General features: G+C 35.5%; 2 protein-coding genes across 2 annotated transcripts; one reads left to right on the top strand and one right to left on the bottom strand.

Moving 5' to 3' along the window:
* Nucleotides 1-1,691: 1,691 nt before the first annotated feature.
* Nucleotides 1,692-2,537, top strand: LOC132644329 (bifunctional phosphatase IMPL2, chloroplastic-like). Its single transcript, XM_060360917.1, has one exon. The coding sequence runs from the start codon at nt 1,692-1,694 to the stop codon at nt 2,535-2,537; it is 846 nt and encodes a 281-aa protein (XP_060216900.1).
* A 1,147-nt stretch (nt 2,538-3,684) lies between these two features.
* LOC132645256 (uncharacterized) lies at nt 3,685-13,121 on the bottom strand. The gene is made up of 7 exons (XM_060362140.1): nt 13,090-13,121; nt 11,951-12,058; nt 10,297-11,861; nt 7,260-7,320; nt 5,637-5,739; nt 4,686-5,517; nt 3,685-4,078 (listed from the first exon to the last, which is right to left on the bottom strand). Exon 3 carries the CDS (start codon nt 11,771-11,773, stop codon nt 10,874-10,876), a length of 900 nt encoding a protein of 299 aa, XP_060218123.1. The 5' UTR covers nt 11,774-11,861; nt 11,951-12,058; nt 13,090-13,121; the 3' UTR covers nt 3,685-4,078; nt 4,686-5,517; nt 5,637-5,739; nt 7,260-7,320; nt 10,297-10,873.
* Between the last annotated feature and the right edge of the window lie 2,381 nt (nt 13,122-15,502).

Here is a 15,502-nt window from a genome sequence, read left to right as displayed (position 1 = left end):
TCCACCCTACACCCCCCCAACCCCCCAAAACCTAAAAAAATCAACACACGACATCAGTGTACTGCCGATTATGTTACCCTTTCTTTTAGCAATGGCACATGTCACAAGAAAGATGAAAATAATTGTTACGTGAAGTAGGACGAGAAAATTACAGATGAGTTAAACTGGTCTTTCGACATTGCAATTATTCACTCGACATGTCCCTTTCAAATGTTTACGTTCATTTTGGTATTTGATCATGTGATTTTTTTCAAATGGCCATTGCTCGTGTAATAGAAAAATTGTTCTATTAATGAATTGTAGGGTACAGATTCAAGACAAAGAAATAGTTTATTTACTATAACGTTAAATACAGTCACGACATAGCTAGTATGGAAAGTACGGGTTCGGCAGAACTGACTAATTTTGATTCAAACCTTATATATTTGTTGAGAACTTAATATAAATAGATAATAAACTTCAAAGTTTAATCTGCCTCTGAATAAAGTATAAACCATCTTTCCTTTACTTTAAAACTAGTCGGTGGAACAATTTGTCTACGAGCTAAGAAATATCCAATTGTATATTTAAGGATTTATTTTTTGTGAACATTCATAAAATGTACCCCTTGCTTTTAATAAGTAAAGATTAAAAAAACAATTCTTTTATCATGATGAAACCAATCTTTTACACATTACGGTATTACTTGTGCACGGAATTTAAATTTATTGTAATGTGAATATTATATGTTAATTAAGAAAAGCAAATATATTTTTTACCCCAAATTAAATGAAGCTAGAAACTCATTCAAGTACTCCTACTGCTAAAACTTAGAAGATTTCACAACTAGGCCGATAGACTGTTTGAACTGTTATTGGGCCCTGAAAAGCCTCAAGCAATGAGACTAGGTTTCGGGGGCTCAGAAACATAATTGGAATTGGACTAGAGAAGTTCTTATTTTGGAAAATCTTTCAAAATTGAACACATCTTTTGGAGAAATTAAAAGAAGGCTTAACACATAACTAGCCCATTAAACTTGTTAGGATATTCTATTTAGACACTCGAATAAAACCCTATTTTAATTGAACACCTCAACTCCTATAAAATATTTCAATTAGATACTTTTAGTTCAAATTTTGTAAAAATTTTCTACGTATGTTTTCATTCGTCTATTAGGCATAAGTTAATCACATAAAATATGTCATCTCCTTTAATTATATGCATCAACCTGAAGTCCTGAACTAAAAAAGTTTAGGGTTTTATGGCTCATTGAGGCGAATGCGTATAATTAAAAGAGATGACATATTTTATTTGTTAATTTAACTACCTAATAGACGAATGAAAACACACACAAAAAAAATTCCAAAATTTGAACCGAAGTGACTAATTAAAACACTAGTTGGGGTGTTAAATTGGAACATGGCATAGTTCAAGTGTTTAAATAAAATATCCTATCAAGTTTAAGGGGCTACCGCCTAAGGTAAATAGTAATATATGGCAACTTGGACTCAAAATTTGGGCTACCGCCTAAGGTAAATAGTAATATAAGGCAACTTGGACTCAAAATTTATTTTACCGAGTTTGTTTAGGATTATGAATAGGGCTTACCAGAAAAAATAGAAAAAGGATTCTGCCGTTCTTTGTTGTACATCCTGTTAGTTATTTACAGTAATATTGTTTCTTCAACGCCATTGAAGCAAATCATCAGCACAATGGCTACAATTTCAAGCACACAATTGAGCGACATGGAACTAAATAGTCTTACACAAATAGCCAACAAAGCTGCTGATGCTGCAGGTGAAGTAGTACGTAAATACTACTCCAACGCTGCAAGATTCCAGTTCAGGGAAAAAGATGGTGACGGACCAGTCACCTGTGCTGACGTGAAAGCTGAACAGGCTATAAGTTGTGTCATTCTTGAAGCTTTTCCTTCACACTCTATTTATGGGGAGGAAACTGGTTGGCATAATCGCGATAACACCATTATTCCTAATCAGTTCATATGGGTTTTTGACCCGATTGATGGGACTTCAAGTTTTGTAGGTAAAGATAATTGTGCTTTTGGTATTCTCATTGGGTTGGTTTATAATGGAAAGCCGATTCTTGGTTGTATTGATCAGCCAATCTTGAAACTCAGGTGGGTTGGGGTTAAGGGAAAAGGAACTACGATTAATGGTGAGAGAGTTTACACATTGGATTGTTGTGATCTTGGTAAAGCTAGGGTTCATTTAAAGGTACCGAATTATAACGATGACGCGAAGAGAGCGTATGATTGTCTATCGAAGAAGGTGGGGAAGAAGTTGTTTAATGGGAACTGTGTTGTTTTTGGTGAGTTGGCTTCGGGTTTTGTTGATGTTGTGGTTGATTGTGCACTTGATCCTTATGATTTTCTTGCACTTGTTCCGGTCGTTGAGGGTGCTGGTGGTGTTGTTACTGATTGGGAAGGACGTGAGCTTGAGTGGAATGCTGATACTCCAGTGCCTGAAGGTGGGTTTAAGATTGTTGCTACTGCTGGGAAAACCATTCATCAACATGTTATTAATGCACTATCACAATAACTTGTTTAGTTGCTTTTTAGGGTCTTTAGGCTTTTTCGTTGCCTATAAAATTTAATGGGATGTTATTAGTTAAACATGTACTCCATGTTTGTTTCAAGAAATATGGGATTGATCAAAAGTATGCACCACTGCCTGCACTTTCTTTAAAACTAATCAACTGCTATAAAGCATGAATTAGTTGCAGCAGCTAAGCAATGATATCAATGATTCAAGTCATAAATTCAATAATAACTCCTCTGCAGAATAAGGTACTATAACCTGTCGGGGCAAATGCAGTACTTCACATGCGGAGTTTAAATTTATGATACATTGCAATAAACAGTAGATATGAACCCAAAACTTTAAATTTATAATGGGTTCAATGCAAAAACCGTAAAGGTTCAATGCAAAAACCGTAAAGGTCAAACCCGTAGAACTAAAATCTTGGATCTGGCTCTGATAACCCGCGCACCAAACAAGAGCAGACCATTAGACAGAGAAGCAAGAATACCTTCTTTTCTATGAGCCCGTTTGGATGGACTTAAAAAAAGTGATTTTTATGTATAAAGTGTTTTTAGAACTTTTAAGTGCTGAAAGTTATTTTTATAAATAAGCAGTTGAGTGTTTGGATAAAAGTGCTTATGCTGAAAATAAGTTGTTGATGTGTTTGGTAAATAAGTGCTGTTAAGCACTTATTTTCTGTCAAAATGACTGAAATACCCTTAAAGCTGTTAACACCATAATAAGTTGATTTAAAAGATTTTTAAACTCTAAAGTTGATTCAAATCAAAAGTAATTTATATTTTAAAATCACTTCCACTTTACCTGTACATGTAGAATTCCATCTCAAACAAATTTACGAATTCAGGTGTAGTTTTTCATATATGGCTAGTCTATGGAAGAAGTTTCTGTCATTTGTGTAATTGTTCAATATACTAGACCTTTTTATTCGCTTAGAAGATAACTTTATTTTTCTTATTAGTAACAACTGCAAAAAAAAATAGTAGCACATATTGTTAGTGTTGAAAATGTGGGTGGTTGGTATTTCATTATTTGCTTGTACGTTGAGGTACATACTGGAAATCTGAACATACTGCTTAAACCAAGGTGTTGTTACAGGCCCTCTGTGATCATTCCTATTTATTACCATTCAAAAAGAGTCGAACCATTGGCAATAGCAGTGCGATAATAATATATTTCTCAGACTCTAAACAGTTGGGGTTGCCTCTATAAGCCTGCAACAGGCATAAGATGTACTTAATAAAAGTGCTAATACAACCGAAAGCACTCCACTATAAATACAAGAAGTGAAAAATATTCATATAATACAAGCATCAAGCATTAGAAATGTCACTAGCAATCATATCACGAAACCCCATCCAATAGACATCATTTTGTTCTCCTACATCTTCGACATCTACATTGTTAGCTCTTGAAGTTGTGCCAATATCATTATAATCAACCAATGGAATATAGCTCTCATTCTCGGCTGTTTGGAATGCATCATGCAGCTAAAATGGTCTTCTAAGAGTACTGGGCAATGTCCTTGCAGGTACTGTAGGCTGTATCAAAGCATGTAATATATTCAGGATACTAGAAAGATGCAAAAGAAAATATGAACTTGCATAGAACTATCGAAGTAATACATTCATGGCCAATCACATAATGAGATAGCTAACTTAAAATGTTGAGATGAGCTATAGGTAGGAGAAAAGGAGCTCAAGTTTGTATACAGTACAAAAATCAAACCTCTTTATAAAAAAGAAAAAAGAAAAAGAAAAAAGAAAAGATAATATGGCATTATTCATCAACGATAGCAGAGGGAAGGGTGGGCATCCAGGTTAAAGTGCACACTGCTCTAAATACATTCTCCTAGCACAATGAAGACCCTTCTAAATTCTGATAAATTTGACTAATGAGAAAAAGTTAAACGACATGAGTCATGTTTTACTTGCATACACAGATTGGAGTGTAAGCAGCAACAAGGCTAGATATATTCTCCACATCTGTTCAACCTAATCATACTACTATACTCAAAAGTCCCCGCTGGCACATTCAGTTAAAGGAAACATTAAACTAGACTCCCTCAATTTTGAATCTCTGAATCAGATTTTAAATAACTTCTAACCATTGATTCCACTAATTCCTTCTCTAATTAAAGGATCTCACCTATCTAAATTGACAAGGAGAAGTGCTGGTATCAAGGCCAACATTAGATCTGCTACTGCAGGGATGGAGTTGCTGATGAGCCAAACAAAAGCCGAAACTTGCATCGGTCCCTTGCAATTGACTTTCAAAAAATTCACCAAAAAAACTTTGCGATGATGTAGAGGCTCCATTCAAGTTCAGTTGCCTACTCAAATTACTCGACCTTTCGGATACAAGGTTCCGGTTTTGAGGTACTCTCTGGTTGCCTTCCTTGGAAAAACATATTATGAGGCACTGCCCTTTGTGCTACAGCAGGTTGAGTTGCTAATTCCCTACTTCGAGCAATTTGAGAGCCAAAGAGACTATTACCAAGTTGTCTGCTCCTATTATGAAGGAGTTGATGTATTTGCCGCTGTATTCTACCTCGGTCTGTGAATGCCCCAATCCCAGAAGCTAGAGGAGAAACTTGACCATCTCGGGGAGATTGAAACTCACCGGACTCTTCAGCCAAAGGGGTATCAGGTATATACATTTCATTAAGATCAAACATTTCTCTTACATTAGCAATAGGAGGTGACCCAACAGAAAAATTGCTGCTTGTTCTATTATCAGGCATAGGGTTCAGATTCTGTGGATTTGAAGAAGCAAGAACAGTTGGCCGACAGCTTTCACAATACCAGTTACCTTCAGGTACTTCATGTCCAAGACCAACACAATAAGTATGCACAGGTGAATCACAGAGATCACAAAGTAGCATAAGAGCATCATCACCACCTTGCTGACACTCTGTACATAAGACATCTTCATATGGATCAAGGTAACCCCTAAGCTCCTCTTCAGATGGTTGATAAACCTATATACACAATTTAAACATTTGACTGCAGTTAGAAAATTTGGTGTTCTGTTCATCTTGGTGATTATCTAGACAGCTGCGACTACCACTAACACTACCATCATCGCTAGAATACTCACATTCACTGGCTGCATATACATGTTCATCGGAAGGATTCCAAGAGAAGCGACTTGTGAAGTAACTAGTATCTGTTGCACCTTCTGAGGCAGGCACGTGTGCAGCCTGATAAAAAGTACAAACAATGATGCAAACACCAATCAGTAGGAAAAATACAAATTCTGCATTTGTGCTATTTGATAGTTAAGACACCCTTTGAAGGCACAACATAAAGGATATCTAAAACTACTCTCTTTTTATAATAGAAATTCAAATGATGGATAAAGAAATGAAACAAACAAGAATACAAATCGCATTCATGCTCAAACTTTCAGGTTTCACAACAATACTACATAGATGGGAACACAATATTGCAAGGACTATCTTCTAGCCATTCAACTTTTTCAAAATTTTGTTCGTCGAAGGAAGAAACAAGTTATCAACATATTCATTCACATGCCACTGATACTATATATTCAGTCAATTCTCAAGCTCAAAAATCAACTTAAAGACATAATCTCATAAAGACAAAAGAGTAAAGACCAAAGAAAAAAATAACAGAACAGCAAAACTAGCAACCCACTTGATATTTAATCATACGTTACTATAATGGTTGATTCTCAACAAAAACAACTTCATCTCCCTACTAGCTTTTCTGCTTATAGAAAAGTAAAAACAAAGAACGAGAATATAGATACCCCAAGAAAAGCAGCAAACAGCAAAATCAGATAAACCAAATATACGTAAAAGACAATGTAATACTTTAATGACTTTCCACTATAATAACTATCCTTGTAGTCGATTACAGATAAGTGCTATGATATCTCGCAACAACTCTATCGTATTCCAACAAGGATCTGGATAACCAAAAGAACTAAGAAAGAGGGAAGAAGAAGAATAGTCGTTCAAAATCTTAGCTACAATTTTGAAGAAGAGACCGATAAGTAGTTGTGGCCGATTTAGAAAATGAGAGCTTGAGGAATCAACAACAGAATTAGTGTTTATCCAGATCCTTGTTGGAATATATAGAAAAATAATGTCAGGCCCTCATTTTTCTTGAGAGAGTAGTGACCCTCATTAGCATCCATTTCAGAGCCCTAATCAAAAAATTGAAAGCCAACCCATAAACTAATGCAGAACATATTTATTAACTACACACTTAAGGAAACAACTGTCAATGTGAAGATTAATAGCTTAAGTGGTGATATTATCTTCCAAATGGAAAGTGTATCTAGTTCTCACCTCCTGAAATTAGTAGTAAAGTTTAAAAGGATTTCATGGTGAAAATATCATTCTTATATTCCTTCCAAGTGATAGCTTCTTCCTATAAGACCATTGATAATGGAGATAAAGCTCATTTGCTTCCCGATCATCTCGAGCTCTTTAGCTCTATTTATGATGTTCAGTTGAACAACACATGCCGACTCCACGAGTAAAAACAAGTATGCATAAACGCTAATACTTAATGGGACCATCCAAGTTCCTGATGCAAACCAAATCTCAACTAGTGCCATAACCACAGCAAAGTCAAGGAAATACAACTTGTACAGTGTAAAGGAAGCCTCAAGCAGTACAAAGATGGGGGGAATAATGAAAACAGGAGAAAAATCGAAAAAAACAAAGATGCAAAAAGGAGGAGCACATACCGTTGAGATCGTAGGAGAAAGAACAATTTCAAGCTTGATTTGGGAAATCACTCTTCCACATCTGAACAACCAAATGAGAACAGATGTGAATTTTATGGCTTTAGCTAAGAGGGTATGTTGGGAATTAAAATAAAATATAAGGGATATAAAAGTAATTTACATGGTCAACGAATATGGCTTTAAGCCCTCCAAACAAAAAAGTTAGGATTCCCAACTTTTCATTTTTGAGTGACTTTAAGCACTTTATGGCTTAAATTTAGCATTTTAAGTTGGTAGCCAAACACTACAATAAGCCCATCCAAACGGGCTCTATATCAAGAAAGCTGACTGAAAATTCACCAGGAGAATGAAGTCATTCTGCAATTCATTAACACTTCATAAAACACCAACTTGCACAATCATTTCAGAACGACAGAATCAGTTAGATAACGTGAAGAGGCACCGATATAGCAGTACCAAGTTCTCCCAAGAAGAATCCCAAACATAAGCAAAGCCAAGCAGCCATCTCTCACACAATGAAGGCATGTCAAATGGGCACATTATATCCAAATTACATTTAGACAATTTCTTTCATAGAAATGTCTGCAATCATTTACAAAGTTATCCATCACACATCAAACTAATACAGGGTATATCAGTATTGTCCAGTTAGGCATACGATAACAAATATCTTTTTCATATCAGCCAAAGATAAAATTATCACCAGCTTAGACTCTAATTTGAATCAAGTCAGAGCTTACTGCAATTCATACGAGGACGAAGTCATGTGGAGTTCCAGCAGATGTATTTAACCTAATTAGATTAAATACAAAGTGCAACCAAACCTAGACAAGGAACTTTGTAATAAGTCTGTTCTTGAATTGCGTGTTTGTTTTTCTGAATATAGCAAAGGAACACATTTATTCCTTTGGATCCTAGTATTACAGCTTAACTACTTGATAAAAAGGGCACCCCGGTGCACAAAGCATCCCGCGTTATCAAGGTAAGGGGAAAGGTCGCACCCCAAGGGGTGTGATGTAGACAGCCTGCCCTAATGCAAGCATTAGTGGCTGCTTCCACGGCTTGAACCCGTGAGGTTATGTTAACTGATGCAAGCAGCAAGAAGAAATTTCAGTTTAACATTCCAGAGCTCCAGGTACGAGACTCAATAAGAAGATTTTAGGCCTCTATGTTTAAAATTTTTTGCAGTCCTTCAACTACTTCAGAAATTTAAAGCATGAGCTAAAGATGAAACTGACTTGTGCATTAATCTATTGACTCATCAACAGGGGCATATAACTGGGATATAATGACAAAGAGTGCCCAAATGACATGCCCCTACTCCCTACACTTTTTGATCAACAGTGGTTTATTGCGGTATTGACTCATAAAACAAAGCCTGCTCGATGCTGCCTGCCTGGTATAAACAAATACAAAACAGGCAAGATGCTAGAAATTCCAAATTGGTACGTAAGTTTGAAAACTGCTGTCCTTATAGGGCCAATGAAGCAACGGCAGATTAGCTTATGAGGTCATTAAACAAGCTCATTATGAGTTAAATAAATCCATGTTTATGAAAAGACTGTCAAAGACATTAACAGAATACCCTGGATAATTCATCTTGAGAGATGAAGAGAAATATCACATTGGTGTTGATGATAGTGAATTAAATCAAATTCTACGACTAGTAAAAACGCTAAAGGGAATATCATAATTGCAATATTTCCAGCATTTGAGCATATTGGAGACCTGAATCTAAAAGTTCAATGACAAGAAACAATGTTGAATGTTTGTGCTTCACCTGTCTATCACAGAGTGAAATCAGGTTACACCGGGAAGGATTAAAGTCTAATAAGCAATAACATAGAAACACAAAGGGACCTTGTGGAGTATCTGTTGGAATGACTGAGTGGTGTGGTTGAGACAGAGTACCAATCTGGAGATCCCAGTCTGTGTCCTAGTTACAACAGTTGCTTGGTGGGTTATAGCGGACTGATTGGTACCAAATCAAAGAAAACTCTAACTACTAGATGTGACCTCCAAATAACAGGGGTCCATGTCAAACACCCAAGGCTTGGTTCAAGAGGAAAAGGTTGAGGGACTTGTGACTTAAGTCATAGGTCAGAGCTTTGCGCCATGCGAACTAAGCCTGGTACTTAAGTGGAGAAGGGTAGAGGGGTGGGCCCATTATTGTCGATTTTCGAAGGTTGTGGACTGATTTCTCGGTCATAAAGAAAAACAAATTAACAGGGGCTCAAATGTTGGATAGTGAGACGATGGGGAATAAGCCTTATTGTCTAGAGCGACTGATCAGTTGAGGTGAATGAAAGTTGACTAGACACAGAGTCATCAAAAAATCAATCTAAGGAAAAAAAAAAAACTTTTAGAAGTGGAATGTATGAAATATGAGTACAAAATATAGCTATTAGTATCTTTTCATACTTGGCATAAAATGTTTTTGGTAACTCCTACCATGTAAGCATCACAAAATATGAAAGTCAACCATTATCAAAAAAAACATTAACTACCAACATGAGAATTAGAAAACAAAATATTAACTTCTCAGAGAAAAGCAGTTGCAGCGATCCCACACTGTTGTGCCATGAGAGGGTAATGATAAAATTGAACGACAGGAAAGGAAGAACCACACCATTGAAGAACAAAATGGGATTTATGGGTAAAAACAACCTATGGCTTCAGCTACAGATAAGTAAAACAAAAGTTTGGGATAAACGACAAACAATTTATTTTATTTTTTTAAAAGAAGACAAAATCTAGCTGGAATGCTTGTGTAATAGCTGGCAGGGGCCAGGGGCAGATTGCAGCTGTTAAAATATTTTGGTAGTTCCATGGATAAGTCGACAGATACAGTGTCTAAGAGAAGGGTATGTTAAGCTTTTTTCATTTCGGAATGTGGAAATATGAATTTAACATTATGTAGACAGCTAGCAGTATTCAGGCCCATCAAACTCCCTTAAATCTCAATGCAGCAAATATCAACTGTCACAATCCATCTACGCTTGAAATACACAAAAGACTAACAAGATACAGCACATACCAATATTCTTATATTATATGGAGGGTCAAAGCAGCTATTTGCTCATATGATGCATTTATATAACATAGTCCATCAACTGTCATTAGCAATTGAACCACCTGCATAGAATTGGTCATATCGAAGTTAACATGTTAAAACAACATATGTGTATATCGTTAGTATGCGAGCTATGACCATATGTCTCGGACTGCGATAAGGTATGTTCTGCCTGCATCAAAAGATGGAAAAGTAAAGAGTTTACTGAAACAAGGTAGATACTAATTGCTTGTTAATGTTTCTTCGATTAATCACGGCCATACAAAGACGTCAACAAGAGGAAGCCTTTGACCAAGAATAAATGGATTTCATATTCCTCTCCATGGAAATTGGAAAAGAAAATGAAAGGAACTATAATGGAACAATTTACAACCAAACAGGCAAAAATGTCTATTTGTCTCGGCTCTCAGCTTGAGCAACTGAACATACGAAAAGAACAAACTAACTATTTAAAATGAAAGTATAATTGAATTTCATAGTCAATAAATCACAGCTTGCTAAAGTATACGTTAGAATTCACGGTTGAATCCAATCAAATTGACTATTCATTTTTCCAAGCATATAAAAAGAGCGAGAAACCAAGATTATGTGACTGGGCCTCCCTGAATCTCTGTGACCAAGACCAATGTAGTGTTTGGGGATCGCAGATGGGCTGGGCCGCCCATAATTTCTCAGCTGAAATGTTGGTCTTGAACATGAAGACGGCATTTCCAACAGACGTACTAAAAAGCCAGTTATGGACATCCCAAAATACTTCTACACCAAGGCCATCAACCAACATGGTATGATTACCGCGGAACTTCCACCTTAGCCTCTTTACCTGCATCATCGGCTTACTGTCCACGCGGATGACAAGGCATGGGTCATTGGTCCCACTGGTATCACATTCAATCACGAGATCATGGACTCGACCATTATCACAAAACTGAGCCTTAGTGGCAAACACTTTCTTCCCAAATATATGCTCCTTCTTAGCAATAAAAACAGCACCAGAAGCACCAGGAGTGGCACTTGTTTTCTTGATAGCTTCTTTTCTCATATCACCAAGGAGCAAAATCATTTGCCTTTCGGAAACAACACACACATAGAATCCTTCCAATGGCTCCAGACCAGATCCAAATTTCGCCGAAGAAAGGTCCCAATATACATCAATTTTCCTAGAATAAGCTTCTAAAGTCTTTGACCCTTTCTTCTTAGAGAACAACCAGGGCTTAATATCAACCTTACAGAGGCACTGATTTGTATTATCATCAATCCCAACAGTAAGACCTGGACCCATCAAACTCTTACTCCATGTAACATTAAGCAAACAAGATTTCCCACGCAATTTACACTGGTAGACACAAGTTACCAAATTCTGAGCAGCCTTATTAGCACCTGATGATGAAAAATCAGCTACTTGAACCCCAGTTTCCCCAAAACAAGAAGGAAAATCCCTCATGTTGTAACCAAAAAAAAGAATCTTTATCTCTTCTACAACTGCCCCTTTTCTTCTCTCTCTGATTTATGCACAAAGATTCAATTTTTAACTACAAACAAACAGAAATAGGAACTTTCAGAATTGGTCACAAAAAGGGGGCTAAAAAAGAATGTAACTTGAGCTGAAAAAGAAACATACCTCAACTAATCAGCAAAGAAAGACATAACACTGTATCAAGAATTGCTTCAAAATCTCCTTCTCAGTGTTTGATTTGATCTGAGAGTAATGTATACAAGATGCATTTTGCTGCACACAATAAGAAATCCAGACTTCATAAAAAGAGAAGAAAAGGATGAGGGACCCTCTAAATGAGAGACAAAAATGAGGAATGTAGACAGTAAAAAAAATAAAGAAATAAAGATTAAAAGAATTTGATAGAGAGTGAAAGAAGGAGAAGGAGACAAAAAGCAGACTACTCAAGACTCATTTCACTCTCACTAAAATAAAGATTGAAGACCAACTCTTTCTACATAGTATATAATAGAGAATACATTTTAAAGATCCGTATAAAATAAAGGGAAAATACAGATAGATATACATACAAGCAAGATGGTGACAGGCTCAAATAAAGTAACAGCAACTCAGTGTTTCTGGAAAAAGGTTGGTTTTTGAACAAAAAACTACTCAACGAAAGAAGCAGAGAAAAAGAAAAAAAAATATACTAGAGAATATAAAAAATGGAATTCCCAGACTGTCTTTGGATTTTTTTCTATTTTTTTGACTATGCATGCTTTTACCTGACATACTCACATGTAGAATCACATTGTTTTGATTGGATTTTGAGCATTAGAAACCAAATACTTGGTAAACATTTGATCTTTGAATGAACCATCACAAGATACAACATTAGAAAATGCAAAAGAGAAGGAAATAAATAAAGGTTTATTTTTGTTTTTGTATATGTAGAAATGGAAGAATATTGAAATTAATTTAACTGAGATTTTCTGCTTACTCCTTACTCTCTAAGGTTGGAGAATCTAACTTTGGTAAAAATTCTCTTGGAAGTGTAGGATTTTGCATAAATCCTACACTTCCAAGAGAAAGAAAAAGATAAATGAAAATAAAGGTAATTTTACTTCTTTAATTCACCATTTAAAAGGGTAAAATATTGTAAGAATCTTGAATTAAATAGTAAGAGTACTTCTTACCAGTTTCAACTGAAGTATGTAATGTTAAAAAAAAAATGAAACAAAAGGGTGCATTTATTTCTTTCATTCCTTATTTTAAAAGTAAGATATGATAAGAATCTTGAATTAAATAGTAAGGGTACTTCTTACCAGTTTGAATTAAGAAATTAAAGGGATTTCAATGTGAGTATGACCATCTTGGCATTTGCTTAGAGTTTGATTTTGCAAGATTTTGAAGGAAAGTATGAAAAAGGGGGGAGTTTTGTCTGATAGTTTGGGTGATAACTGATAATTGGTGGGAGAAGGGGGGTCCAACTTTCAAGTTGTTGCCACGTTGTTGCATTTAATTAGTCAAATGCATGTAATGCATTAACCAGTTGGAATCCCAAGGGGTTTTAGGAAGTAGGGTGGTGGCCCAGCAATGGTGGTGTACCAAAACTCCAAATTGTGTCAAAGATCATATCCTATTTCTTTTATATTTATAAGGTTCCATACTTCTATCGAGGGAGGAGTTAGACTCGACTTCAATCTGTATATTTCAAAATCATAATTTACGTTGATCAAGTCCAACCTAATAGCAATAAGAGAAGGATCGATGGGCAAAAGATTAAGGGCTTCTTCCCTAAGCTAAGTTTGTGAATCTGAGAAGGTTTGCAAGAGGATATCACATACGAATATGTCACAACAGAAACATCAAAACTAAGTTTAGGAAATTACATCAGTAATAGTATAGTGTTCCCTTCTGTTTCTGAATCTGATAAAAAAGCATACCCTCAATAAGAGATTTCAGAGTTCGAATTATTTGAATACCCTTAATGGGAGTTTTGAGTTCGAATTGTTTGAATAGAACAATCACTTATGGAGAGCACTTGAAAGTTGAGGGGAACTAGGGAGTAAGATGTTTATCCAAATTTCCTACATTGACAAATTATAGTATTATAAACGCAATGTCAATTTTTTTATGCATAGAAATATATAAATGATGTTAAAATTTCTTTGGCTTCTTTGTGTCTTTATTACTTTATATTTTGAATCCTTCTAGCAAAAATTTGAATTCTGCTATTGAAGGACGCTCCTCGCTGTCCCTTTAATAAGTTTTATGGGTCGTGAACCTTAATTAGTCGGACCAATGAATACACACATCACATGCCAAATTATTATATAAAAACATCTTGCAAGGCCTATTCTCACATTCCTCGTGTCTTCCTCCCCATAAATTAAAAACAAAAAGACAAACAAAAAAAAGGAAGCTTCAAAAGAGAGGAAATAAGTGCCTATGTATGAAAATGAGAAAATAAGTTAAAGGAACAACATTCTCTTGTCCTCAAGTCCTACTCAGTAGAGTGGAGCTGCTTTTAATTCAACGTAGAGCTTTACGTGTCAAAATAAGAATCGCTATTATTATTTTGTTGACATTCAAGAGTTAATAGGTTCAATTCATAACCTCCCGCTCCTTATCGGCCTATTAGACTATTACACTTTCCTTATTCCATATGGTCCCCTTCTAAAAGAAAAAACTGTAATTATAATTAAACTTTGCTTTACTCGAGAGTTGAGCCGGAATTTATTGGAAAAAAACTCTCTATCTATCGAGATAGGGGTAAGGTTTGCTGACACTCTATCCTTCCGGCCTCCCTACACCCCACTTATGGGATACACTGGGTATGTTATTGTTGTTATCAATACATTTGAAAAGTTATCCGAAAAGTTGAATCCACTCGCCTCTCATGAAATACTCAAAACATAAGATATGAGTTTAACTAATAAGTATTTATTTGTTATAACATCACAAATTTTACTTTTTTTATAGAAGATTACCTTATACATATTTTGGCTAATTGATAGTGTAAAAGTATTAATGATTATAACTTTTATGATTTCGAAAGTATGATGAATATCATGCATGCTGCTAAATTACACTCTCTCCGGATAAAAAAAAAAGAGTTCACTTAGCCATTTGCATACCTCTTAAGAAACTATTTACTTCAAGAAAAAAAATATGTAAATTGACTAAACTACCCCTAATTAAATAGACATTGGGATTTGATCACATAACATTTAATAGGGGCAAATCTGAAAAGATAAGGTTAATTGTTTCTTGATTTAATAAGTGAACTTTTTTTTTTATCCGGAAGAAGTACTATATAACTCCTACTAGTTGTGCGTGCGTTTCATCCTACATGCATGTGATTAGGGGTGTCAAATGGGCGGGTTAGGCTGAAATTGATCCAATCAAAATGGGCTGAGGTGATAAATGGGTTGGGCTAACATTGACCAAAAAGTTACTTAGGCTGAAATGGACTAAAAATGGGTTGGGTCATGACCCGCCCAACTTGACCCAATCTTTTTGAAGGGTGTATTTTCTAGAAAAATATTTTCGTGGAAAATATTTTCTAGAAATACATTTTTCGCGGATTTTTCGAAAATATTTTTGAGGAAAACTTTTTCCGTGGTAAATATTTTCGAGCAAAACATTTTTCGTGAAAAATATTTCCCTTCATATCAAACGCACTACAAACTTATAAGATTCATGATAAAAGAAAAGTGTATACATAAAGAAAAA

The sequence above is a fragment of the Lycium barbarum genome, chromosome 6, assembly GCF_019175385.1.
Source record: "Lycium barbarum isolate Lr01 chromosome 6, ASM1917538v2, whole genome shotgun sequence".
In the NCBI taxonomy this organism is placed as follows: domain Eukaryota; kingdom Viridiplantae; phylum Streptophyta; class Magnoliopsida; order Solanales; family Solanaceae; genus Lycium; species Lycium barbarum.
This window is presented reverse-complemented; position numbering and strand designations above follow the sequence as displayed.

Bases quoted from the DNA above. Each gene is read 5' to 3' on its own strand.
- LOC132644329 (XM_060360917.1), top strand. From the start codon at position 1,692: ATGGCTACAATTTCAAGCACACAATTGAGCGACATGGAACTAAATAGT.
- LOC132645256 (XM_060362140.1), bottom strand. From the start codon at position 11,773: ATGAGGGATTTTCCTTCTTGTTTTGGGGAAACTGGGGTTCAAGTAGCT.